Source organism: Phoxinus phoxinus, assembly GCF_949152265.1.
Source record: "Phoxinus phoxinus genome assembly, chromosome: 24".
Lineage (NCBI taxonomy): Eukaryota > Metazoa > Chordata > Actinopteri > Cypriniformes > Leuciscidae > Phoxinus > Phoxinus phoxinus.
The window spans coordinates 1481295-1506719 of NC_136899.1; the positions used below are offsets into that span (position 1 = coordinate 1481295).

The 25425-nt window shown below is 38.1% G+C and overlaps 1 protein-coding gene across 1 annotated transcript in view; it reads right to left on the reverse strand.

Annotated features, from left to right (window-relative positions):
• Window positions 1-6541: 6541 nt before the first annotated feature.
• The window catches only part of LOC306992665 (uncharacterized protein), a 36361-nt gene continuing 17477 nt past the window's right edge, over window positions 6542-25425 (reverse strand). The window contains 37 exon segments of the mRNA XM_079601796.1: window positions 6542-6647; window positions 6914-7048; window positions 7145-7240; window positions 7364-7468; window positions 7563-7859; window positions 7955-8158; window positions 8253-8561; window positions 8734-8858; window positions 8939-9104; window positions 9224-9407; window positions 9553-9749; window positions 9847-9965; window positions 10052-10178; window positions 10267-10656; window positions 10733-10823; window positions 11256-11401; window positions 11496-11672; window positions 11754-11996; window positions 12089-12344; window positions 12434-12570; window positions 12653-12776; window positions 13232-13437; window positions 13517-13596; window positions 13690-13999; window positions 14090-14260; window positions 14362-14511; window positions 14653-14771; window positions 14865-15003; window positions 15405-15508; window positions 15592-15690; window positions 15780-15843; window positions 15943-16035; window positions 16373-16481; window positions 16583-16610; window positions 16692-16848; window positions 16928-17071; window positions 17155-17352. Coding sequence (XP_079457922.1) covers window positions 6627-6647; window positions 6914-7048; window positions 7145-7240; window positions 7364-7468; window positions 7563-7859; window positions 7955-8158; window positions 8253-8561; window positions 8734-8858; window positions 8939-9104; window positions 9224-9407; window positions 9553-9749; window positions 9847-9965; window positions 10052-10178; window positions 10267-10656; window positions 10733-10823; window positions 11256-11401; window positions 11496-11672; window positions 11754-11996; window positions 12089-12344; window positions 12434-12570; window positions 12653-12776; window positions 13232-13437; window positions 13517-13596; window positions 13690-13999; window positions 14090-14260; window positions 14362-14511; window positions 14653-14771; window positions 14865-15003; window positions 15405-15508; window positions 15592-15690; window positions 15780-15843; window positions 15943-16035; window positions 16373-16481; window positions 16583-16610; window positions 16692-16848; window positions 16928-17071; window positions 17155-17352 — 5820 coding nt within the window. The 3' untranslated portion in view covers window positions 6542-6626.

A 25425-nucleotide genomic window follows, 5' to 3' on the forward strand; every position in this document is an offset into this window, starting at 1 on the left:
ATAAAGTTTCCTATTTTCCGTGACCTAATCCAAAGTGAGAACTATTTACTCCTAATTACCCATTTACAATTCCTTTACTATAAGCAAATTAAACAATAATAATTGTGTTATTTACAGTGACAATGAATGGAGAACTCCATTCATTGTCATAGTGAGAAGATAGTGAGAATGGAGAACTCAATATCTGTATTATAGTGTATTTTGCCTATTAATATATTAACCATGTAGAGACTATAATATATAAACTATGAATAAACTATAAACTAATAGTTTGTTTATAATTTGTAAGTACTTTATTACGGTATACTTCTTATAAAAGTGTTACCAAATTGTTTTAGTATCATTATCTCAATACACAATGGTTAATTGTAAATCATCAGTATATAATTTATTGATGTATCGTGAAGTTGTAAGCTGGTCTATGTTCAAAAGCATGACTTATAATCAAGAGGGATTCCAGGGGGTTATGTTAAATCCTTTCACTCATCAGCACAGACTTGTGTTCTGTGTGGAGTGTGTGGGATCTAGCGATAATGTGAACCGGTTTTTCCTTCCACTGAAGCTCACATGCAGGTGCACAGGAGTTATAGACTCCATGTGTGTCAGAGAAGACAGCTGTCTCTCCCCTCTTTAGTCAGCACTTACATTGCAATACAAACTACAGTGTTCCACACCTGTTATAGATGGTGTGTAAATGCATGAATTAATCATAAACACAGCTTTCTGCATGCACTAATCTAAAGTGTAAACTATTCATCACTTGTAAATGTGTTAACTAAAATTTGTAGATTTTTCTTACCCGTTAAAAATTATGTGAATATGTATACAAGTCTTTTACAACACGCCCGCGAATATCTTTTCTTAAATGTATCACTTACCCTTATCATGCTCACTTGTCCCCTCTATTTTACTCTTCTCTGCACCAGATTGATAGTGTTACCGCCTCCTCTTCATTTTCAAACAACGCACACGACTGGCACAAGAAACTTTATCAAACTTATTATTACCACACATTACTGTCTGAACATCTGGTATGGGGCCCCCTGGTGGCCATGGGGGCTCTATGCAAACACTTATATCGCTTATTAGGTAGGGCTGGCACTGCTTGCATCTTACATGTTTGTGCTTTTGAACATAGAACAGTTTACAATGTCAAGATACATCAATACATTATATACTGATAATTTACTAATGTTTTTTTCATTAAGTGATTAATAGTATATCAACTAATAATAATAATTATTTTATTTTTTAAGATAACTTGCAACACTTTTGTAAATCGTTAGCATAACACTTATTAATCATTTATGAAGGTATAGCCTAGTCATGTTTTGTAAATGATGGTCTTCAGTGGTGGCTGACAGACATGGTCATCCACAGTGAAAAGTACACATCCCACATGATCTGTGAGCCCAATACTGACGCTATATTTATTACCCGTCAATTTCACTGTCATTCTTAGATCCATAATAGATCCATGTGCACTTTAAATCATAATGCCTTAATTTTATTTTATTCCCTGAGGGATGAGCTGTGTCAAAACCATAGACTGTATTAAAAAAAAAATGGACGTAGTGTGCGTGACGTCACCCATAGTGTTTCTGAAGAGCACTTTTGAAGCCCAAAGTGGGCGGATCCGGCCGTCCCCATCTTGGCAACGCGTGACTCCCGGATGAACGGAAATGGGCAAAGAGGCGGGATTAGCTGAGGTGATGTGGTGCTAACAGACAGGCTAGTAGTAGGGCTGTCACTTTACGTTCGAAAATCGATTGCACAAACGATCGGACCAACCAACCCAAGATTCGAAAATGAAAATAGGGAATCGATTTTAAAGGCCTTTTTATTATTTTTTACCAAAAAAGTTGTTTTAGGTGGACAGATCAATACAATACACAAAACATGTAGATTTTGGAAAATAACAATGTCTTTTCTGTTAACCAAATGCTTTTTAATATTCACTATTACTTCAATGCAAGTGAGCAAGCGCACCGTTGTTTGTTGCTTAGTGACGTGTGTGTTCAAGTAAGCCAGAAATGCGCAGATTCTGCGCAATACGCTGTATTTAATATCATGATGACTCACGAGTTGCATATTTGCGCTAAATCCGCGCAGATTTGGCTACACGAACTTCCCCAGCAAAGTGAGTAAACATAGAAACACGCCAAATTGGCTCGTGATTTGACAGCGTTACCCACCAAAGTTAATTTTTACCCGCATTTGGCGGATTGGCGGGTGTTAATTTCAATCCCTGAATGTTGCACTCCTGTTTGTCATTGTGCACGAAACTTCATGCCAATAAATCATCAGAAATATTGCTGACTTGTGCGCATCTCAAGCGCCCTCTTTACGCTCGTCCTAATGCCTGTTAGTTGTCCGTGGATTTGCCTATATTTGGTTGGAAAATGGAAACGTCTTTAGACATGGAAAATCGATTTTACAATCGATTCAATGAACACTTATGTCTCAAAAATCGAACAGGATTTAACTTTGCTTTTCATTTATTACCTAAAGCTCACTTGTAAGTTCTTCAATAGCTTCTACATCAAAAACTACTAGCCTAACTGATAAAGTTCTCACATTATTTAAAACAAGGGAACGGTCAGTAATAAAATAAGAACAAATACAAAACAAAATGCTGTCACTTTAAAGGGGAACTGAAACTAACAAAATATAATTCGATAACATGTTGGTTATTAACCCCCTGGGGTCGGCAATCACGCCGGCGTGATTTGCGCGTTTTTTTTCACATAGCAGCTGAATAAACTTAAACTACTCCGTCATTTGTGGTCATACAGACTTAATAAAAATGAAAAAAGAATCTGTGAGATGTCTACTTTTGTATGTGTCCACTTACAATCAAAACAAAACGTTGTGCTTTTGTAAAATAAAGAAATTAAACAGGGTGTGCTTTCTGCCTCTCCGTCTCGTGAACTTTTTTTTCTTGAGCACGTCTCTAAACATAAAAAAAACTCAGCGAATACTTGTCACACATTTGTGAGCTCTATATATTTATAATCATTTAAGTGTGTAGTTTTAAATGATCTGATTCAAAACGAAAACAAATATTCTCTGTTTAAGTAATTTGTATAAAACCAACACGATATTCAGTTTCTCTAACCCTTCCTCATTAGTTTTAATGTGACCACACCCACACGCGCAAAACATATAGAGATGCAAATCGTCCATGTGTCGCGCGAACGCCCCAATTACCTCAACAACAAAGCGGCAAACTTTATCAGTCCTCTGCAGTCGTCGAGTTTGGAAGACATGCTGTGAGATTATTGGGTTTACATCTGAAGAAGAAGATCGCGATTTGAAGACAAGAACGATTTTAAGGTAAGAAATAATCCTGAATTATATTAGTTAGTGTTATTGTTGCATAAACTTCACATTGCTATTGAACTGTTGCTCGATGCTTCAGTGAATGTTCCCTGCACGCGCTGTGAGAGTTTGAGTCAGTCGCGCGACGTGCGTTTGAAAAGCAAAACGCAACATGATTTTACTCCAATCTCATTTCATAACGTCATATCGATGTAAACATTTGAAGTAACATATGATAATCAATATGTTTTTCTCTAGTGTAGTGTTACTGAAGTGTTCCTTTTTAACTATGCCTGCTATATTGTTCTTATTATTTGATTCAGCCCTGCAGGTATATGCCTACAAGGCACAACAAATATATATATATATATATATATAAATATATGTATATATATAAATATATATATATATATATATATATATATATATATATATATATATATATGTGTGTGTGTGTGTGTGTGTGTGTGTGTGTATTTTGTAAATTTTAAAAAGGAATTTTCACCAGAAATCTAAAATGTATTCCCACAATAATGCAGCCCTGGTTTCTTCTTGATATCAGCATGTCCACAGCTTTTTTTATATATATATATATTTTTTTTTTTAGGTAGCTACCCGTCCTGCTGACTTCAACATGAGCATGACGAGGTAAAGTAAAAAATCAAACACCTTGGAAATGACAGGTATGCACTATGTTTCAGGAAAGGAAAGGTGTGTGACTGGTTAAGTCTCTGTCTTTAGTTCAGTGTGTTAAATAATGTGCTTTTTTGCCATTTGTTGTGTATCTTTGGATGATGTTGTGTTGTAAATAAATTCAAACAATCAAAAAGCCATTCTTTTTTAAATCTCCTCATTCTTTGTGCAAGGAAATGTAATGATAGTGCCTGAGAGCTCCTAATAGGGCCATTATGGGAGGCTCTTTGTCTCTCTCAGGTGTGAAACACTCAATATTCATGGTGGTTAACGCCTCCTCGCATAAAGCTTTCTTACACAAAACATGTCATACAAATTTTAAATCAATATGTCTTATATGAATGAGTATTCAGGATGATTTTCACATAGTTTTGGAGCAAATATTCTAGGCTACGTGATACAATTTTCAAAAGCCTTGCGAAGAAATAATTAGTTTGTGTTTCATGACATTATTTCAGTGACTTTTTTTTTGGTCATTTTCACAAACCACGCATAAATGTTATTATCTCAAAACTACAAACTTTTACATACATGCTGCTGACATATTATTGTAGCAGAGTTTGTGATGAATGCAGTGTAATAATACTTTAGTCATGAAAATGTCACAAGTAACAGAAATAAGCACAAATGTTAGAGCATGTCAGAACACCTTCAGGACCCAGAAAACACCTCAGACCCCAGAGGGTTAAAATTGTAAACAAATTAATTCAAAAATAATAATATATGAAGTTTTCCCCCAATACTGAAATTTACATGTGTTGTTATCAGAGCGCAGCCGTCTTCGATGACGTCACTGGCATGGTACCACTGTGGGCTACTAACGTTATGGCAGGCTACTCTACTGCTACTCTGACTGAACTGACAAATTTTAACAGTATGGACAGGGAACTGTACAAGTTAACACTAAAAACCAAGTGTTAAACCTATGTGAACCTTGTGTGTTTTGAAAATGATAAAGAGAATTTAGTTTAGTGCACGCGCTGTGACAGCTGGCTGTCTGTGCATTGCGTTTAGGCGTTTGCGCTCGTCAAATTTAAACTGGCAAGGAGCGTCGCCGCGCGTCTCTCATACACATTTTGAAAGCGGCTGAAATCACACTAACAAGTATCTTGCGGGTGTCGTCGATGGATATTGCTTATATTGGATAGCATCCTCGATGTCGGATTCATTTAGCAAGGTGATCTACTGTGAAGGTAAACGTCACGATAACAACTAAGGGGCGAGTGGAACTTGTTTACAGGATCCGCCGGGGTCACATTTATGCCACAGTCATTTTGAAAACAGGTTATTCAGTCCTTGATGGCATCAAAGGTGTTATATTCGCTTTTTGGACAGATCACAATTTTTAAACATGCTCTTGAGATGCCATTTTGCTGGAGCTGTCAAGGTAGCCTACCCATGCTAGTGACGTCACGGACCGTTGTTCAAGTTCAAGATGGCTGCACCCTAGTAACAAAACAACAAGCTAATATCACTGTTTTCCCCCCTTGTAACTACTTCAGTTGTTTTAAGTGTCCTACCACAAATAACAATGATAACACATCTGTTATATTACCTTTACTTCCTATTTCGTTTCAGTTCCCCTTTAAGACCGGAACGAAAAAACTGACAAACATCTGTTTCTTTCTCAACTGTTCACTTTTGACATAAACGAGAGAATACTTGCAGATACGGATATTTTGACATAATTTTGTGTTTGTGTCCGTTCAAGGGCAAGGAAACTCGAAAGAGGAAACAATTCGGTGTTCGAGCTCTATCTGAAATGCGCCTCTCTCCCAATTTTCGCCTCTTCTGCGTTTAAAATAGTTTGAATGTATAAATTGGCAAGACAAAACACGTCCAAATAATATACTTTCGCTCTATGATGGTTAAATTTAGCAGTTAATCCACGAATCACATGCGTACCGAACCGTGGGGCCTGGTCCGTACGGATCACGGATCAACTGTGATCCATTCCACCCTTAGAGGTGACCCATGCAAACCTGTCATGCCCACATCAGCTTGATAAAACGCATCAAGTTTAATCAGATTAATGCACTTTACGCCGTCTTAAGACGTTCCAATATATATTCAAACTAATGAATCCTTAACTTTGAAATCAGTATGATAAACTTTATGCCTTTTGCAAAAAAAGATTACACTTGAAATATTGTTAAAATTGTCATTGTTGTTGATTTACCTGTGAAAACTTTTTAATAAAATAGCAAAAAATATATTAGAAATATATAGAACGAGGTTAATATAAGCCTTCCCATTAAATTATTTATTATTGTGTTTCGTTAGTGACAAAAATTGGGGGGAGAATTTTTTTTCCATACAGTATAAAGACCTTGTTTCTTTGTATGGTTGACCCTACTTCAAATTACAATTTAATTACATTTAGAGTTTAGTTTGAATTTGATCTTACACTAGACTAGTCTGTGGCACATAGAGTACATTCAGGCAACTGACTAACTGTTGCGTTCAGGATCACGTTGGGATATTGCAATGTCTACATTGTTAAAAAAAGACAAAAGAGGATGAGGTATTCATTTTCATGTTTGGTTTATTCTACAGAACTACAGAAGAGATTGTCACAGCAATCAATGTTTAGAGAGATCCATTTCATATTTTCACTCTTCATCAGCCCCCTTCTGTTAGGAAGAAAAAGGAAAAAAAATGTTAAAGGTAAGCTGATCCAATTCAAAATTAAACTACACCGCTAATCAATATTGATGGTGTTTCGTTTTCCTATAGCCACACTTGTTAAATATCAAAATGCATTTCATTAAGTGTAGTTATTGAAACTACTTGCTATTCATATCCTAAAGTCACTAAAAAGTGCCGAACTACTGTGACTATTTACTTGAGTTTTATTTTTATGTGTGACCAAAATCTTGTTTTAAGTGCCTACTCTTACCTTGGATCCTGTATCACGAGTCTTGGCTCTCAGCTTGTTGACCTGAGATTCAGCAATGTCAGCCCTCTCCTCTGCCTCATCCAGCTCATGCTGTATCTTACGGAACTTGCCCAGATTGGAATTGGCTTGTTCTTCCTAAAGATTACACACAACAGCATTTGTGAAAATCAAAAGATGCAATTACTACAAAAGTTGTATCATATGATGCCATCAGTGGGGGAAAATACTCACCGCAACCTCAGCAGATCTCTTGTAGGATTTGACCTTCAGCTGGAGTTTGTCCACCAGATCCTGCAGGCGAGCCAGATTCTTTCGGTCTTCCTCAGTCTATGCAAAGCAAAAAATGTTTTTAGTATATGCAATATACATTTAAATACTGTAAGACAGCACTTTATGGATTGTTAATAAATAATATGAGCAAATCAAGCAGGGGCATAACATTTTTCCTACCTGGTAGGTGAGCTCCTTGATGCGTCTCTCATATTTACGAATCCCCTTGACCGAGTCACTGGCCTTTCTCTGTTCTGTCTCCACCTCACTTTCCAGCTCTCTCACCTAAAAGATGTGTAACAATTTTGGTTTCAAATTTTAAAATCTTAGAAAAAGCAATTTTACAGAAACAACGGAATACTTCTTTCTAAAAACTTACCCTGACTTCCAGTTTCTGGACCTGCTTCTTGCCTCCCTTCATGGCGATCTGCTCAGCCTCATCCAGACGGTGCTGCAGGTCCTTGATGGTCTGCTCCATGTTCTTCTTCATGCGCTCCAGATGAGCACTGGTGTCCTGCTCCTTCTTCAGCTCCTCTGCCATCATGGCAGCATCAGTGATGGCCTTCTTGGCTTTTTCCTCAGCATTCCTGCACTCCTGCACTGCCTCCTCAAACTCAGTCTGAAGCTGAGTATTATCTCCCTCCAGCTTCTTCTTCTGATTCAGCAGGCTGGTGTTCTGAACATAGATAATATTGACATTCATATAGTCTTTTGATTATATTGTTTACTAAGAGGCTTTTTTTGCATAGTTTTAATACAGATGTGTCATACCTGAGAATGCAGGAGCTGAACTCTCTCACTGACATCCAGCAGTTCCTGCTCAGCCAGTTTCCTTCCTCTCTCAGTTTGTTCCACCATGGATCTCAGCTCATCCAGTTCAGCCTGCAGCAGATTGTTGCGTCTCTCCACAATGGCGAAGTTCTCTTTGAGATCATCATTACCACGAAGAGCGTCATCTAGTTGCAGTTGGGCGTCCTGTAGAGTACAAATTTTACAAATAAAAAGACTAAAGAACTATGTCGGATTTCACCTAAGCATAATCAAATCTTGATTTGAAGATTTGTCATACTTTGATATGTCCATGAAGACCCTTGAGTTGCTTCTGGGCTTCTGATGCCTGTCTGTTAGCCTGGCTGAGCTGAATCTCCATCTCATTGAGGTCTCCCTCCATCTTCTTCTTCAGTCTGAGAGCTTCATTCCTGCTGCGAGTCTCTGATTCCAGTGAGCTTTGCAGGGTATCCACCACTCTCTGCTGGTTCCTCTTGGCCTGCTCCATCTCTTCATCTTTCTCTGTCAGCTTACGTTCAATATCAGCTTTGACCTGATTGAACTCCAGCTGAGCTCTAAGTATCTTGCCTTCCTCGTGTTCAAGGGAACCCTATGAAGAGTAAAATGGGTGTTTGTTATAATGGAGATTTAAAAATTTGGGGTGGGAGGTGACCTCCCTTAAAATAATCTCGAATGATCAATTGCTTTAAACAACAGCTTGATTTAAATTTAAAGAGTTGTCAAATTAATAAGAACTTTGGGGGAAATGGTTGTTCTTTTACCTCAGCCTCTTCGAGAGCAGTTTGTATCTCTTGTTTCTCCTGCTCCAGTTGCTTTCGTAGTTTCTCCAGCTCATGAATATTCTTCCCACTCTCACCAAGTTGCTCAGTGAGATCAGAAATTTCCTCTGGGCAATAGAAATAACATGTGAGCTCACAAATACAAGCAATTAAAGTAACGGTTTGGAGTCTTAAAAACCACTATTACCTTGGAGATTCTTGTTCTCCCTCTTCATGCTCTCCAGGTGGTCCAATGACTCCTCATATGAGTTTTTCAATTTAAAGAGTTCAGTGCTCAAAGATCTAGCTTCTTTTTGGGCACTTTCCAGTTCAGTTTGGGACTCCTCATACTTCTGCTTCCACTCAGCCAGGACCTGTTTTAATTTAACAAGGCCAATTAGTCAATGGGAGCAGTGCAGTTTGCTGGTATTTTGTTTTGTAAATATATGGCAAATTTTTCCAGCTAATGACAAAATGTGCTTTCTCTCCTTACTTTATCAAAGTTTCTTTGCTTCTTGTCCAGAGCAGCAGCAGCAGCATTGGATCTCTCCACATCCACCATGAGATCTTCAATCTCATTCTGCAGCCTGTGCTTGGTCTTCTCCAGAGAAGAGCATTTAGCATTAACAGCTTCCACAGCTTCTTCTGCATCTTGCAGACGCTGAGTTAGCTTTTTCCTGTAATAATCAAAATACAAAATATATTGAACATCTGAAATATCATTCATTAAACAGTATTTAAAAGGCCACAAACTATAGCAGAAAATTTAGAAAAGTTTCTAATCACTAAAGACGAAACTTGTAAATATTGTTTGTTTCTTACTTTGCTTCCTCCAGCTCCTCAGTCCTCTGGATGGCATCAGTTTCATACTTGGTTCTCCACTGAGCCACTTCAGAGTTTGCCTTGGACATGCCACGCTGTAGCTCAGCCTTGGCTTCTTGCTCCTCCTCATATTGCTCCCTCAACAGATCAGCATCATGACGAGCAGACTGAACTGCATGGGCCAGGGCATTCTTAGCCTGAAGAAAAACAAAAACAAACAAATATTTGCAGCCAGTTGTTTATTACAATAGTGAATTTTTATGTCTTTAGCAAACATTGAAGGAGTTTGGAAACCTTGATTTCTTCTTCGAGCTGTCTCTTGAGGTCTTCAATTTGCTGAGTGTTGGATTGTTTGCCTCTGGTTAACTGTGTCACCAGGGAGTCTTTCTCCTCAAACTGTCTGGCAAGTTCACCTACAATACAATATTTAAAAAAAATGACTTTTTTCCAATTATCATTATGATACAGTTGGTTACAAGACAATATTTTGTATTCTTACCATTTTCAGTTTGCAGCTTGGCTTTTTGCATGGTGAAATCACTTATAGTGCGCTGTCCTTCCTCAGCCTTGGTTCTGTACTCACTCATCTGGTCTTCCAGAGTTCTGCACATTTTCTCCAGGTTTGTCTTGAGGATAAATTATATCGTAGTTGATTGCTTTCTTTGACTGACAACACACACATTATAGACTCTCACCATAATTTCTCTCACTCACCTTCGCCTTTGCAAGCTGCTCCATGTTGGAGACCACATCGTCCAGTTCCAGTCTGAGTTCACTCTTCTCTTTCTCCAGCTTCTGCTTCACTCTCTGGAGGTTGTCAATCTGCTCCCCCAGATCAGCCACACTGTCTGCATGTTTCTTCCTCAGTGTAGCCGCAGTGGCCTCATGTTGCAGAGTGGACTCTTCAAGGTCTCTGCGCAGTTTCTGGAACTCAGCTTCACGTTTTTTGTTCATCTCAATCTGGGCAGCAGTGGCTCCACCAGCCTCCTCCAACCTCTCACAAATGTCCTCTAGTTCTCTGGACAGATCAGCTCTCTGTTTCTCAACTTTAGCACGGGCAGCTCTCTCAGCCTCCAACTCTTCCTCAAGCTCTTCAATTCGGGCCTGGTAATGTGCATATATTCAAAATTAAGAATACAATTATGATCTAATCTATCTTATTAAGATGTATAAAGTTTACCTGCAACTCTTTCAGTTTTTTCTGGAGTTGGGACTCCAAAGCTTGTCCATCTTCAATCTTGCTATTGAGTTGGCTTATTTCAAAGTCTTTTCTGCCAAGTACACAGGATAACACATGAATGATTACATGCATAATCGAATTAAAATATCAGGTAACACTTTTCAATAGGATTCCATTAGTTAACGTTAAATAATGAATTGAACAACATTAACTAACAATAAAACCATACATTTGTTAAAGTATTTATTAAACTTTGTTAACAATAATTAATAAAAAATAAACTTTTCATTGTTTGTTATTAGCTCACGCTCATTTAATAAAATGAACAGTATTAACAATATTAAATTAGATTGCTACTACATGTTTAAATTTACATTAACTAAGATTAATAAATGCTTAGAAGTATTTTTAATTATTAATTTGTAAAATGATCTAGTTAACTAAAGTAAACTGGAGCCTTATTGTAAAGTGTTAACATATCTTTTAATATTATAATTTTTTTTAAAAATATAAAATATATTACTTCTTTAGCCGCTCCTCCGTCTGCTGCTTATCATTTTCCAAATCCATCACATTCTCTTGAGTTAACTTCAAGTCACCCTCAAGCTTTCTTTTAGCTCTCTCAAGATCCATGCGAATTTTCTTTTCTTGTTCCAGAGAACCTTCAAGCTAAATTTCATCCAAAGAATATAAAAATTATTAATGCAATTAATTTAAAAAAGCTTCTCATTTTAATTCTAGTGTTATGTTTCCTGACTCTTACATCATCCACTTGTTGCTCCAGTTTGGTTTTGGCTTTGGTGAGTGTGTTGACTTTATCTTCCTCACTCTGGAGGTCATCCAGCGTTTGCTGATGGGCCTCCTGGAGAGCTTTCTTCTCCTTGGTCAGCTTAGCGATGATCTCATCCAAAGCTGCCATCTCTTCTGTCAGGTTTTTAACCTGTAGAAAGGTGTCATTGTATCAAGGGGCTCTTAACAAACAGTTCTAACATCAATAACAGGTTCAGTGTTGAAAACTGACCTTGTTCTCAGTGGCATGTTTCTCCTTCTCCACTTTGGCCAGAGTGAGTTCAAGATCATCAATGTCCTTCTTGAGCTCAGAACATTCATCCTCCAGCTTTCGTTTCTTTGCTGTCAGCTCAGCATTCATTTCATCTTCATCTTCCAGCCTCTCAGTTATTTCTTTGACTTTGGCCTCAAGCTGGATCTTACTCTTGATCAGACCCTCACATCTCTCCTCAGCATCTGTAAGATTATCTTGCTCCTATCAACATGAAAAAAATTTGAAAACTTGTTTTGTTTTCTGATTTGTTTGAAATGTGAAAAGTGCAGAGTTGTAGTCTCATGTGAACTTACAGACTGTGCTAAAAGCTGCAGGTCATTCTTCTCTTGGAGAAGAGAAACCATCTTTTCCTCAAGCTCCTTTCTGCGGGCTTCAGATTTGGCATAAGCCTCCTTCAACTTGGTGAATTCCTCCTTCATGTTGGCCATTTCTTTCTCGGACTCTGCACTTTTCAGCAGAGGCTTGATCTTGAAGTAGAGCTTCATCCAGGGCCAATTCTTGACTCCCATGAAAGCACGTACATTCCACTGGATCACCAACAGAGAATCTCTGTAGATATTAAATAAGAATGTTCAGTCTTGCACTTTAAATGTAAAATGTTGGAGAATATGTTAAAGAATGAAAAGCTTAAATCTAACCTTCTTTCCACAATTTTCTGGAACTCATCTCTTGATAGAAAACCACGAGACATGGACTGAATTCCAGTTATAATAAGTGCAAGACGGTCATCTCGCATCTCTTCAAGACCACCCAGAAGACCAGCCTTAAAAAAGACCTGAACAGTAAAGAATTTGGGGTCAAAAAGGATGACAGTGGAAAAGTGGCTTTGGAAAAAGTTAATGTTAATCTAAAAATACCTTAGTATGTCCTAACTTGTACTGTTCGTGATCGATGTCCAGAGAGCCCAGAAGTTTTTCTGCACCCTTCTTGTTATCAATGAACTGTCCCTCAGGGATAGCAGCAGGATTTAGGATACGGTATCTACACAAAAAAACAACACACATTAACTATTGTTTTATATGTATTTATTTTTAGCAAATGCTTAATTGTGCAAACAGAGTACTGAAACCTGCAATAACTTGTATGCAATAAAATGTATACATGTTTTTTTGTAAGGCATTAAAGCCATTTTGTTTCATACCAGCTTCCAGAAGAGATCAGATCTCTTTAGCTCTGCATTTACTGAATGAACACTGTGCCACTGTACGTCCGACTAATTGCATTTTATGTTTTCTATGTATCATCTTTTTATTCTTACAATTCTTTTTTGTAACTGTAAACTTCAAACTATAATGAATGTAGCCCGAATTTAGTGATTCGGGCATGATATTTTCTGGTTTAAAAAAATAATAATCCTTTTCTATGTAAAGCACTTTGAATTACCATTGTGTATGAAATGTCCTTTATAAATAACCTTGCCTTGCCTTCATACTAACCGTTGTTTGAAATCTCCATACAGGATCCTGTTGGGGAATCCCTTTCTGCAGATCCTGATGCCCTCCAGCACACCGTTACAGCGCAGCTGGTGCATGACCAGAGGATTCTCCATCGCCCCAGGAGTCTTGCTCTCATTGGGGATGAGGCAGCGCACAAAGTGAGGGTGAGTTGACCTCAAGTTGGTCATCAGCTTGTTCAAGTTCTCCTGTTGGTAGACCACAGAGGATTTAGATTAATATGCAATAAAACCTTGTGAGACAATATAGTTTTATAATATTCCTTACCCTATGGAGGGCTGACACCGTCTGGAAGGAAGAACCCTTCTTTTTGCTACCTTTGGCAGCCTTTCCTCCAGAATCCGCAGCTGTGAAATAAATGATAATAAATATTATAATTAAACAGTAAAAATAGTGCTTATTATATTTCATATATCATATTATATTATATGTGTGCTTACCTGAGTCATCAGTAGCGAAATTAGCAAACAGAACAGGCAACAACTTAAGAGTTGACTTCTGGAAAAACCCTACAACCGTCTCATTGAGAGGGTCCTTGTTCTTCACCAGCCAGTTTGCAATGTTGTAGTCCACAGTGCCAGCATAGTGAACGAGGCCAAAATGGGCCTCTGGTTTACCCTTGATTATCCTAGGCTTTTGGAAGTTTGGATTTTTCCCCATATGGTTGTCATAAAGCTTAGCTTTAAATGTTGCATCACTGGCTTTGGGGAACATGCACTCCTCTTCAAGGATGGACATGATACCCATGGGCTACAATGACAGTGACAGAGTTAACAAGAGTTAAGACTGACAAATATGATTTTTACCCTCAGTATAATTATCAACATAGTATTCACCCACCTTCTCAATAAGCTCAATACATGCTGCCAAGTCCATGCCGAAGTCAATAAACACCCACTCAATACCCTCCTTCTTGTATTCCTCTTGCTCCAGCACAAACATGTGGTGGTTGAAGAACTGCTGCAACTTCTCATTAGTGAAGTTGATGCAGAGCTGCTCAAATGTGTTGGACTGCAGGTGGAATATATTTTATAATCACAATGATCAAACAGGTTGCACTTCTTGTTGAATTTGTTTTATGAGTAAAAAATAATCAGTTGATTTCAGCTTACATCAAAGATCTCAAATCCAGCAATGTCCAGCACACCAATGAAGTACTGGCGAGGCTGTTTGGTGGCCAGGGATTGGTTGATTCTCACAACCATCCATAGGAACATCTTCTCGTACACTGACTTTGCCAGAGCACCAATAGAGTAGTACACCTAATAAATAAAATATTAAATCTTTCAGAATTTGACACATTGCAAACTAGAAAGCGATTTTTCAGAAACATGAAAGATTTTGTTTGTATGTGTTGGAAAGTGAACCTATGATGCTGAAAAAATATTATTTTCATGCATTACCTGCTGGACACTCTGTCCCTTGGTGACCCACTCATTTCCTACTTTGACTCTTGGGTGACACAAACCCTTGATCAAGTCAGCTGAATTTAGGCCCATCAGATATGAGATTTTGTCAGCATCTACATGATGAAAAAGAATACAGAGATATGACTCTATACAACATGTCTTAGACTTTTTTCCTTTATGAAGCTAAGATTCCAAGTTATACTGACCCTCAGTCCCATCAGCCTCGGCCTGTTCCTCTCTTTGCTTCTGTTTGAACTTCATGTTGCCAAAGTGCATTACGGAACCAGTCAGTTTGTAGATGCTGTTCTGCTCTTCTTGGGTGAAGCCCAACACATCGAACGCTTCCTACAGCAGATGTACAGAGCATGTTAAATATCATGGCAAATGTTTTATATTCTACTTTTTGACAAGTACATTAGAAGTCTTTCTTTTTAAAGAATAGACTGACCAAGATAATCAGTCATTCTCTTTCAAGTCATTCTATGCCTGTATGACTTAATTTCATAAGATTTTATGAAAGGTAATTTACCTCACACAATCACATGGCTTCAGAAAAACAAGTTGTGTGAACCTTTGGTGGTGCTTTTTCATACTTATTGACAGCCCCTGATCAGTATATGCTTTTATTGTATGGAAACCAATCAAGACATTATCTATTTGTGTTCCACAGCAGAAACGCAGTCATACGGTTTGTCAAAAGTGTTGTTATTGTATTGTGAACTGCCTATGTTTTAACAAACACCCACATCAGTGGCCACCAGCTCGTCACCATCATCTATAGAAGCCACTTGTGTTTCTCCTTGGGAGATAAAGGCGTAGTCATAGGGGTTGTTGGTGATGAGCAGCATCTCTAAAGAGAAATGGGACCTTAGTTCAGAAAAGACTCTTCTAATTAGAGATGGCAATGTTAATAGATATGATGGGTCATTTTACCCAGCAGTTCTGGTCTTTTCATGGACAGAATCTGATAAAAGATGTGGTAGTCTCTCTCAGCCTTGAGCTGAAAAGTGACACGAGACTTCTCCAGCAGATCTAAATTAATTGATAAATAGATGAATATCAAAACAGTTACACATTTCATCAATGTGTGATTTGTTGGAATGATGTTGGGCAGTACTTACAAGTCTCAATGTCAGCAGAAGCTAACTTTCCACTGTGGCCAAAATGGATACGGATAAATTTACCCTGTAAATAAAGCAATACATAATATAATACATAACATGCTCATACAACATATTACGGAAACCAATATAGAATAATAACACCAATGTAAACCCCACTTACAAATCTGGAGGAGTTGTCATTTCTGATGGTCTTGGCGTTACCAAAAGCCTCGAGAGCAGGATTACACTGGATGATTTGATCCTCCAGAGTACCCTGAGAATCATATTTTAACAATAGGTGTGAAAAACGTTTGATGTACCTTCTTTTCAGTTAACAGCCATGCATATTTTGCAGACGCTATGTAGTTTTGTAATAATAATAATAATAATCCATAGAGAGCCTAAGTCACAGTAGAAAACTAAGTGGAAAAAAAATAAAATAATTTTTTACGTTAATGCATTGCAGTAAGTAAGGGAGTATCAAATTATGAAAATTTGTGACTTTAATATCTAATAAACGAAGACTATTAATTTAGTAATTAATTTTTGTAAGCTATGTTATATAGAACGTATATTCATTCATTCATAATACTTTTTTGGAAATTAAGCACCTTTTTCTCCATTGATGGATCCTTCTTGCCAGTTGATCCTGCTGCAATGCTCGCAAAGTACTGGATTACTTTTTTAGTGTTCACAGTCTTTCCAGCACCGGATTCTCCACTTAAAATAAAAACAGTTAATTAAATGGCTGATAAAATGCAGCATAGAAAATATTGGTAAAAGGAGGAGTAATTTGGTACTTCATAATATGTATTACATACGTGATCAGGACAGACTGGTTTTCTCTGTCTGTGAGAAAATAAAACATAAGAAACTTAGCATGTGAAATTGCATTAGAAATCAACAAAAAAATACAATTCAGATCATCACCTGACAACATGTACTGGTAGGCATTGTCTGAGATGGAGAAGATGTGTGGAGGGGCTTCATTTCGTTTCTTTCCTCTATAAGCATTGACGACTTCCTGGTTGTACACTGGCAAAAACTTGTAGGGGTTCACAGTGACACAGAAGAGCCCAGAGTAGGTCTGTAAGAGATTCACAGAAGGTTTAGATCTGCTCATGCAAGATAAAGAGAACATGTGAGTGTTTTAAGACTGGACTCACGTAGATCATCCAGGCTGCGTAACGCTCTTTGAGGTTAAACAGCACAGCGGGCTCGTGCAGGAAGGTGAACATCACCATGTCCTCAATTTTATCGAACTTTGGCGGGTTCTGGGGGTGAACATCTATTTCCTTCACAGTTACTGTCTGTGGATAACACACAAAAATGTTTTGACAGTCACTCTGTACTTCTGTCTACAATCTACAACAATGCAGAGATTGGATCTTACCTTCCCGAATTCAGTGTCAACAGTGACTTTGTCACCGTCTCTACTGGTGACGGAGGCTTTGACGTACTCAACCGCAGGGTCGGGCACAAAGCATTCCTTCTTCATGTCGAAGGGGCGAGTTTGGGCTTCCAGACGCTCCTTGTCTGACTTTCGTAAGAACGGGGCAGCTGCCCCGAACTCTGACATCACATCCACCATCTTTCAATCAGACTGAGGCATAGATTACAAAATTCTTAGAACTTGTTCCAAGTAAACTTGTTTACAATTAAAAAATCTATTTTAAAAATAAAACGAAAATATTTATAAATATAACATATTTCTTGGTCTTTCAACAGAAATTATTGCATTAAAAAAATTAATATTGCATAAACATACATATACTATAACATACAATATACTATACACATTGTGTTAACCTTTATAAAAGCATGCCTTACCAGATGAAATCCAAACCCACGAAAGTCCAAGTCCTTTCAATAAAAAAAGAAACATCATTAATAAGAAGTCATCTTATTCTATTGTTCTGTCTTCATGAACAATTTAATCTAAATGGTGTGTGCTCTTACCTTTAGATGGCACAATGATTTGAGCTTGCAATATTGTGCTGTAACTTATCTCTTTATATAGAGGCACAATGAGTGTGACGTTGACCATCTGTATTTGGTCCGACTCACTTGTGTGTGTGTAGCTCTTTTTGGGTGCCTGAAAAAAATCTTTGTGTGAGTCACAGTAGTTTGGCATGTGTGCGACACGATCAGAAAGGATCTAAATCACAATGGTGCTATTTTTGTCCCATATGTATATCTCCTTTTTTAAACATATCAGATCTTTACTAAAGTTTTTTTATACTGGAATGTACACTTCCACTTTCATATTTTATAGTTAGTTTCATAGGCCAAATTCACAACATGTTTGTTTTTTTATGTATGTAAAGCATTATAGAGGTAGAGACTCTTGTATATATAATGTATCTGAACCATAGTTGAACATTCAACACAATCCTTTTTAAATAAAATTGCTTAGATGACAGTTAGATTCCAGCAATAATGCACTATGATGCTTTTCTGTAATTTTGTGTCCTCAAAGAGAGACAGGTATGCACTGGGAATTTCACAGGTTTATCTTTGTGCTCAAGGATCAAGACAAGGTAACAATGCCTCACGAACAAGATGGCTGTCACGGAACAGTAAAATTGTCAGTAGACAGCTGTAACGCAACAATGAATATCTGCACTTGCGACCTTTTGTTCTCGCCCAATGCAGAGACAGCTGCAACTCTTGCTTGTTCTTGTTTGTTGCTATGACCTTTCTTGATTTCCCAAAACTATATCCTTCATGTGTTTTACAAGGTAATTAGCAGTCATTCAAATGAACAACAGCTTCATTCATGTTCATCCATATTCAAAACCCATTATTTCTTCAAAAATATTTTCCAGCTTTACAAAGATTTCCAAAACATATGCATGAATAGGATTCTGTAAGATACAAAATCCAATTTGTATGTTTACAGAAGTTAATATATTCCAAATACGTTACAGCAGTGTTACTTTTTCTGTGCATCAATTAATGCTTATTAAATAACAATTAAATGCTTATAATTATTCCTTCTTAACCGATAGAACATGGCGAGCAGGTCAAACTAATCGTCTTAGCCCCAGATCTGTTTCTAAACAGCTCTACAGCGTTGATTTATTGTTAAGCCGTGTGAGCCATCACTCAAGACCTTTTGTGAGTTTTCTGGCCTGCCTTGACCTCTTGTCCCTCAGTTATTCTGCACCCTCTCAACAAGCACCTTACTTAGTCTTAGCACTTGGGCAATCTATTCTAGGCCCCTCATCCTTTACAGAGCCTAATTCTGACCTGTCTATTTGCCCTTGTTTATTAAAACTCAAGAGCAAGAATGGAAGAAATGGGGGCCAACCTTATGTCTAATAACGTTTGTAATCGGAGCTTCCTTTTGTCACTTGGTGCACTAGAATGGTCTTGCATCTGTTGGGTTAAATAAGAATTCATTGTGTCTCTACTTCCTGTCTTCTGCTTCAGACCATGCAGCTAGTTTTGCTACTAAAATTTTTTATTTAAAAGCTGGAGTAGGTGTAATTCTTAAGCATTAAACAATTACACATTGATTAAATGCAACAGTTGCAAGTAAACATTTCTTGACATTTTTTTATGGTTTCATTGAGATAAACAGTGGGGTTAAAAACAAGCTTATTATAGTTAACTATAACTAAAACAATAAACATTTTCATTACTTGAAATGAACATTAACTGAAATAAAGTTTTTTTTTTTTTTCAACTAGTTGCCAGTCTATGCAATTTTAATTTAGTTTAACTTGATGTATTACATTATTTTATTTTTTTTAAGTAATACTTTAACAGATTTTCCATGCTTCTTGAAAGTACTTGGATTCAAGGACTGGAAAGTATGTGAAAACAAACATAGGTGCTTGATTTAAACTATGTTTTATTAGAGTAGCATGATGCTATTAAAAAAAAAAAGGCTCTGCCAAAGCCAGAACAAAGCGGCTCTACTGATTAAGGAGGAAAAAATGCGATGTGAGCGTATAGATCGTGAAATTGCATTTTCAGCGCATCTGTCATTTCTTTTCAGACTAAAGGGGCGGTCATTCCTTTGACTTCCATTTATATGCATGTAAATCGTCAGACTCAATCAAAAAGCTTTGCATTCCGCTGCGTTCCAAAGTTCAAGTTTGCTGAACTCTGATCTGCGAATTCTGCATAATGAGCCTTTCATTCAGGTGTGTCACTGAGCCACAAGAAAGAATGCAAGGACAAAATAAATATGCCCTATTTTGCACCCAGCGCAATTGACTTTGTACACCGACGCATGTATCATTCCTATTTTGCACCCGCGCACAGCGGACTTTTCTTCCACAGACGCATGTTCCACAGACGTCGGTAAATTAGGGAATGAACTTGCGCTCGCGGGGGCGGTTCGGCGAAAAGAGGAGGCGTGTTCCGGCGCAAAAAGTTCCCTGATGCTATTTTCCAGTTTTAGAAAGCAATTCCGCCACTGACCAGGAAAAACCCAGTCTAAAGACAGTGGCGCGTTGCGCGTTAGTCATATGGTATTTTAAGGGCGCGTGCTTGTCCATAATGTAGCGTGTTAACGCGCATACACTTTGATTCTCTAATATAAACAGATGCAGCAGTTTTCATTTTTGCGAAGCATACATTATTACAAGGAAAAATAATAACACACGAGGGAAATCATTGTTGTGTCCGTGAAGATGTGACAAAAATCTATCTAGATAAAAAAATAAATCTAGATTAGGCTACACATTAACCCAAATTATACGCCTGATTAACCGAAGCTATTTTGGGTGGGTTTCTCAATATTCTGTGTTTTACGGCCCTGACGACAACGTCGGTCTCCTCGGCTATGAATAGCTCCTGGCGTGCGCCTGGCAAATCCGCCGTAATACCAATCCGCGTTGGAACAAGCGCGGCTGCTCTTAAAGGGAATGTGAGAGGACGCTCTGATTGGTTTATTTCACGTTACGCCCAAACCAGACCTATGAATAATGAAGCTACTTAAGACCAACCCCTTTTAGATTTGCGCCGGGCGCAAGAGGCATTTATCCCGCTGGGAAAATAGGACAATCTACAACATTGGAATATGTAATCCTCTCCCCAAATTTGTCAGTAATAAAACACAATAAAAATTGTTTAAAGAAATTTTTGCGGTTTACAGACACTATTATTCCATATCACTATTAGAACAAAGCACTTGAGCATAAATAACTTACTATTCCTCAGCTGGATCCGTTGCTCCTCAAAATACCAGCACTTCTGTGGTAAATTTTCCAGGATTATTATTAAAATAGTATTATTCCTCACAGCGTTGCGAGACAGTGTAAACAAGTTCAATAATCTGATTAAACTTGATGTGTTTTATCAAGCTGATGTGGGTGTTCACAGTTTGCATGTATTGGCTCTGATCATGTGGAACAGATGCCCGAGCCACCTCAGCTGACCCCTCTCGATGTGGAGGAGCAGCGGCTCTGCTCTGAGCTCCTCCCTAGTGGCCGAGCTTCTCACCCTATCTCTAAGGAATCGCCCAGCCACCCTGCGGAGAAAGCTCATTTTGGCCGCCTGTATCCGGGATCTTGTCCTTTCGGTCATGACCCAAAGCTCATAACCATAGGTGAGAGTAGGAACGTAGATTGACCGGTAAATCGAGAGCTTCGCCTTGCGGCTCAGCTCTTTCTTCACCACAACAGACCGGTACATCGACCGTATTACTGCAGAAGCTGCACAGATCCGTCTGTCAATCTCCCGTTCCATCCTTCCCTCACTCGTGAACAAACCCCCAAGATACTTAAACTCCTACACTTAAGGCAGGAACTCTCCACCAACCTGAAGTAGGCAAGCCACCTTTTTCCGACTGAGGACCATGGCCTCGGATTTGGAGGTGCTGATTCTCATCCCAGCCGATTCACACTCGGCTGCAAACCGTCCCAGTGCATGCTGAAGTTCCTGGTCTGAAGGGGCCAACATGAAAACATCATCTGCAAAGAGCAGAGACGAAATCGTGTTGTTCCCAAACCCGACACCCTCCGGCCCCCGGCTGCGCCTAGAAATTCTGTCCATAAAAATTATGAACAGAACCGGCGACAAAGGGCAGCCCTGCCGGAGTCCAACATGCACCCGGAAGAAGTCTGACTTACTACCGGCAATGCGAACCAAGCTCCTGCTTCGGTCGTACAGAGACCGGACAGCCCTTAGCAAAGGACCCCGGACCCCATACTCCCGGAGTATAATTGTATAATCTTATTTTAAATTCATATCTATAATTACTTATCATTTTGATTTATCCCTTTTCTTAAAAAAAAAAGGTTTAAAGGTTGTTATAAATATTTTTATAAAACTTGTTTTTGTCAACAACAAAAAAAGACAAGATAAGAGCAGCAATGTTTTGGTTTACACACGAAAATTCTATCACTTGGATACTGATTGAGGCGAGTACAACTCAACAATTGCCTTTAAATCTGTATCTGTACTCAGCACCCCTGCCCAAATTGAAAAAAGCCACTTCCAACTCATTTGTTAAAAATAACAACTGCACTAACTGCAAGGAAGGAAATACGGAGAAAAAGTGTTTTTTTCAAGATATACATGAGAATATAACAGAAGATGAATGCCAGAGTATCTGCTTAACCCTCTGGGGACCAAGGTGTTTTTGGGGTCCTTGAGATGTTCTGACATGCCCTGACATTTGTGCTTTTTCAGTTGCTTATTAGTGCTGTAGCAGCGCGTCGATGACGTCGACGATTCGACGTGAAAATTACGTCGACGTCATATTTTTTCGTCGACACTTCTTTATTTCTTTTTTGCTCCGTTCCCGGACTAACACGTTTTACAGCATGTAGCCTTCAATGTATAATTTACTTATGATTACTGTCATAAATAATAAAGTAATTGAATTGAATGGTTTTTTTTTAATCAAATAGTTAAATATAGTTCCAACAGATTTTGAACTAATGTGAACGGTAGCTACTAACCTAGCACAAACAAACTGCACAGAGCTAAGATGCCTTGGTTAGTCCAGCACCAGCTGCTAGATCTAGCTAACGGTAGCAAGCAGATTGCAGTAGCTTTTAACGTTACGTTAGCTAACGCGCGTTAACTCATGCTGTGGTCGTTTACGAGTCAAATACATAACGTTAGACTAACGTTAGCCAGCTTATAGTATCATGATTCAGTACGCTAGTTCGCCAATGTCAATTAACGGAGCCAAGCAATATCCAGGCCAGGGTTTTTATTAATCGAGCAACAGAAACATAATTGTTAGATTAGTCTATTAATCGATAAAATAATCGCCCAACTAATCGTTTTATTAATAATCGTTTACCCCAGCCCTATTTCTTATAAACATATTAATGACAAAGGTGTAATTACACTCTATTTATCACAAACAGGGCTACCATAATATGTGAGCAACATGCATGTACATGTTTGTATTTTTGAGAGAATAATGTTTATGCATGGTTATTCAAAAAACTAAAAATTAAAGTGCCTGAAAAAACACCACAAAACGCATAGTAAATATGTTTTCACAATACTTATGAGTAATGGAAGTTGTCGCCTAGAGTTTTTCCTTCAAAATGATCTGAAAATTATCCTGTCTAATCATTCACATAAAACAATACATTGATTTACATTTTGTAAAACACTTTTTGTTTGGGAAGGCAATATGCGCAGGGGCGTGACTGATCCAACACATCATTAATAGTTAGTGGTTCACTCCTGAGAAGACAATGACCCGCTTAATGACACCGCATAATGAGATTGCATAATGAACGTTTCATTCAGGTGTGTCACACAAGAAAGAATGTGAGGACAAAATAAATAAATAAATATATATAATCCAAATATAAATGTAAACTTAAAAAAAAAAAAAAAAAATATTGTAAGTGGACACATAAAAAAGTAGACATTTAACAGCTTATTTTTTCATATTTCTTAAGTCTGTATGACCAAAAATGACGGAGTATTTTATGTCTATTTTTTTGCTATGTATAAAAAAAAACGTGCCGGCGCGTTTGCGGTCCCCAGAGGGTTAAAGGTCCACATAAAGAGTTGGAATAGGAATTACTACATAAATTTAATCCCAACTTTCCCAATCAATGTATAGAATGCAACCTAGAGATCCTAGAGAACTTAATACCATTGCTTATGGAAGTGCCCTCAAGTTAAACTTTTCTGGGAAAAGGGACGGGTTTTGACCTTTTGTCACTGGTGGTGAAACAGAATGTCCTAAACTTTGTATATTTAATATTTTTCCTGTAACTTGCACGTTAACTAGCTCTGGTAAGAAAATGTTAACCTTCTGTTTATTACACCAGAGACTTGAGGAGAACCCCTCAAGTTCAACCTTATAAGTTTTATAAGATGGCGGTATGCATCTACTCATAAGGTTTGTGCTGATGAGCCCAGACATTTCCTGGCCATTTAATGGGGTAGTTCAAGGTTGTTGCAAGATGGACATATCGTCTCCATTCCCTCCATCAGGTAACGAGGGTACAACCGTAAACTAGACATTCCCTTTCTGTCAATCACGTTCGACATTATGTTCCTTATGGAAAGCGCCACAGCCACTGAACTGTTTTACGAGTGTTGGCGATGCAGATGCTAGCAAGCTGTAGCATGCCTGTTGGCAACTGCCCTCACTAAGTTGTAACCTACCGAGCACCCCCTGTAAGCCAAAAAATCCTCCATACCTGAATGGACAGGGTTTACCATGGAGATTGTCATTATCACATTCTTATATAACTGCACGAGAGTTGGTGCAGAAACTGCGTAGGGCTGGGACGGTATGGATTTTTTCTTACCATGGTTGAAAAGCAAGAAATTCCCGCGGTATAGCTGTAAACCGCTCTAAAACAATCAGCGGATGGCGGGCGGTTGCAGTTTTGAAATATATATAAATATAATCATTTGCATCTATCTAAATTATATAAAATATTTCAAACAGTACAATTCTAAACATTGTTTAAACATTTTTTTATATAAAAATATACTCTGACCGGTATCGGTTTTCTAATTACATTGTGCATCTGCTGGATCATGTGCCCAGGCTAAAAGCTTGCCGTATAGCCCCAATAAGCACTGAATGAGTCTGTTGAAGTGCTTGAAGCCTGTTGCTGTCCCTCAGAGTGCTGACCGAGGGGCCATACCCTTCAAGTTGTCTTGTTTACGTGGCATTGTTTCTTTTACTTTAGCCATCTCTCATCTGTAGACGTCCATCAGTTACATGACATATTACATGCCCTAATGCCTCCTCTATGCCATGCTTGAGATATTGTTTAACCACCTTGAACTTTAAAAAGTGAACACCTTTAACTTTGAACTCTTTTTTACCTCTAATTTAACAATGTTAATGCACAAATGGGCTCAAATTTATCACATTGCCTGTATGTCTAAGAAAAATGGTCATTGTCAAGTTTATAACCATTTTAAAACTTTTTATTTGTGTCAGAGGCTCTTCTCACATATAATACTGCATGTGCTAAGCTTTATGAAGCTCCTAATATAGCACAAGTGACAAGTGTTAAAGATGCCACACTTTCTTCATCAAGTGTTAAATAACCCCCTCCTTCCCCTCCTTTATTTAACATGTCTGTTGGAGCCACTGCATCTTGAGCAACAATAGGCACTTGTCACATCTCTCCTACCTATTGTGTAGTTCTGTAACGGACAGATCAAGATGACAAAGAAAATAGGGCTGCACAATTTAGGTACATTT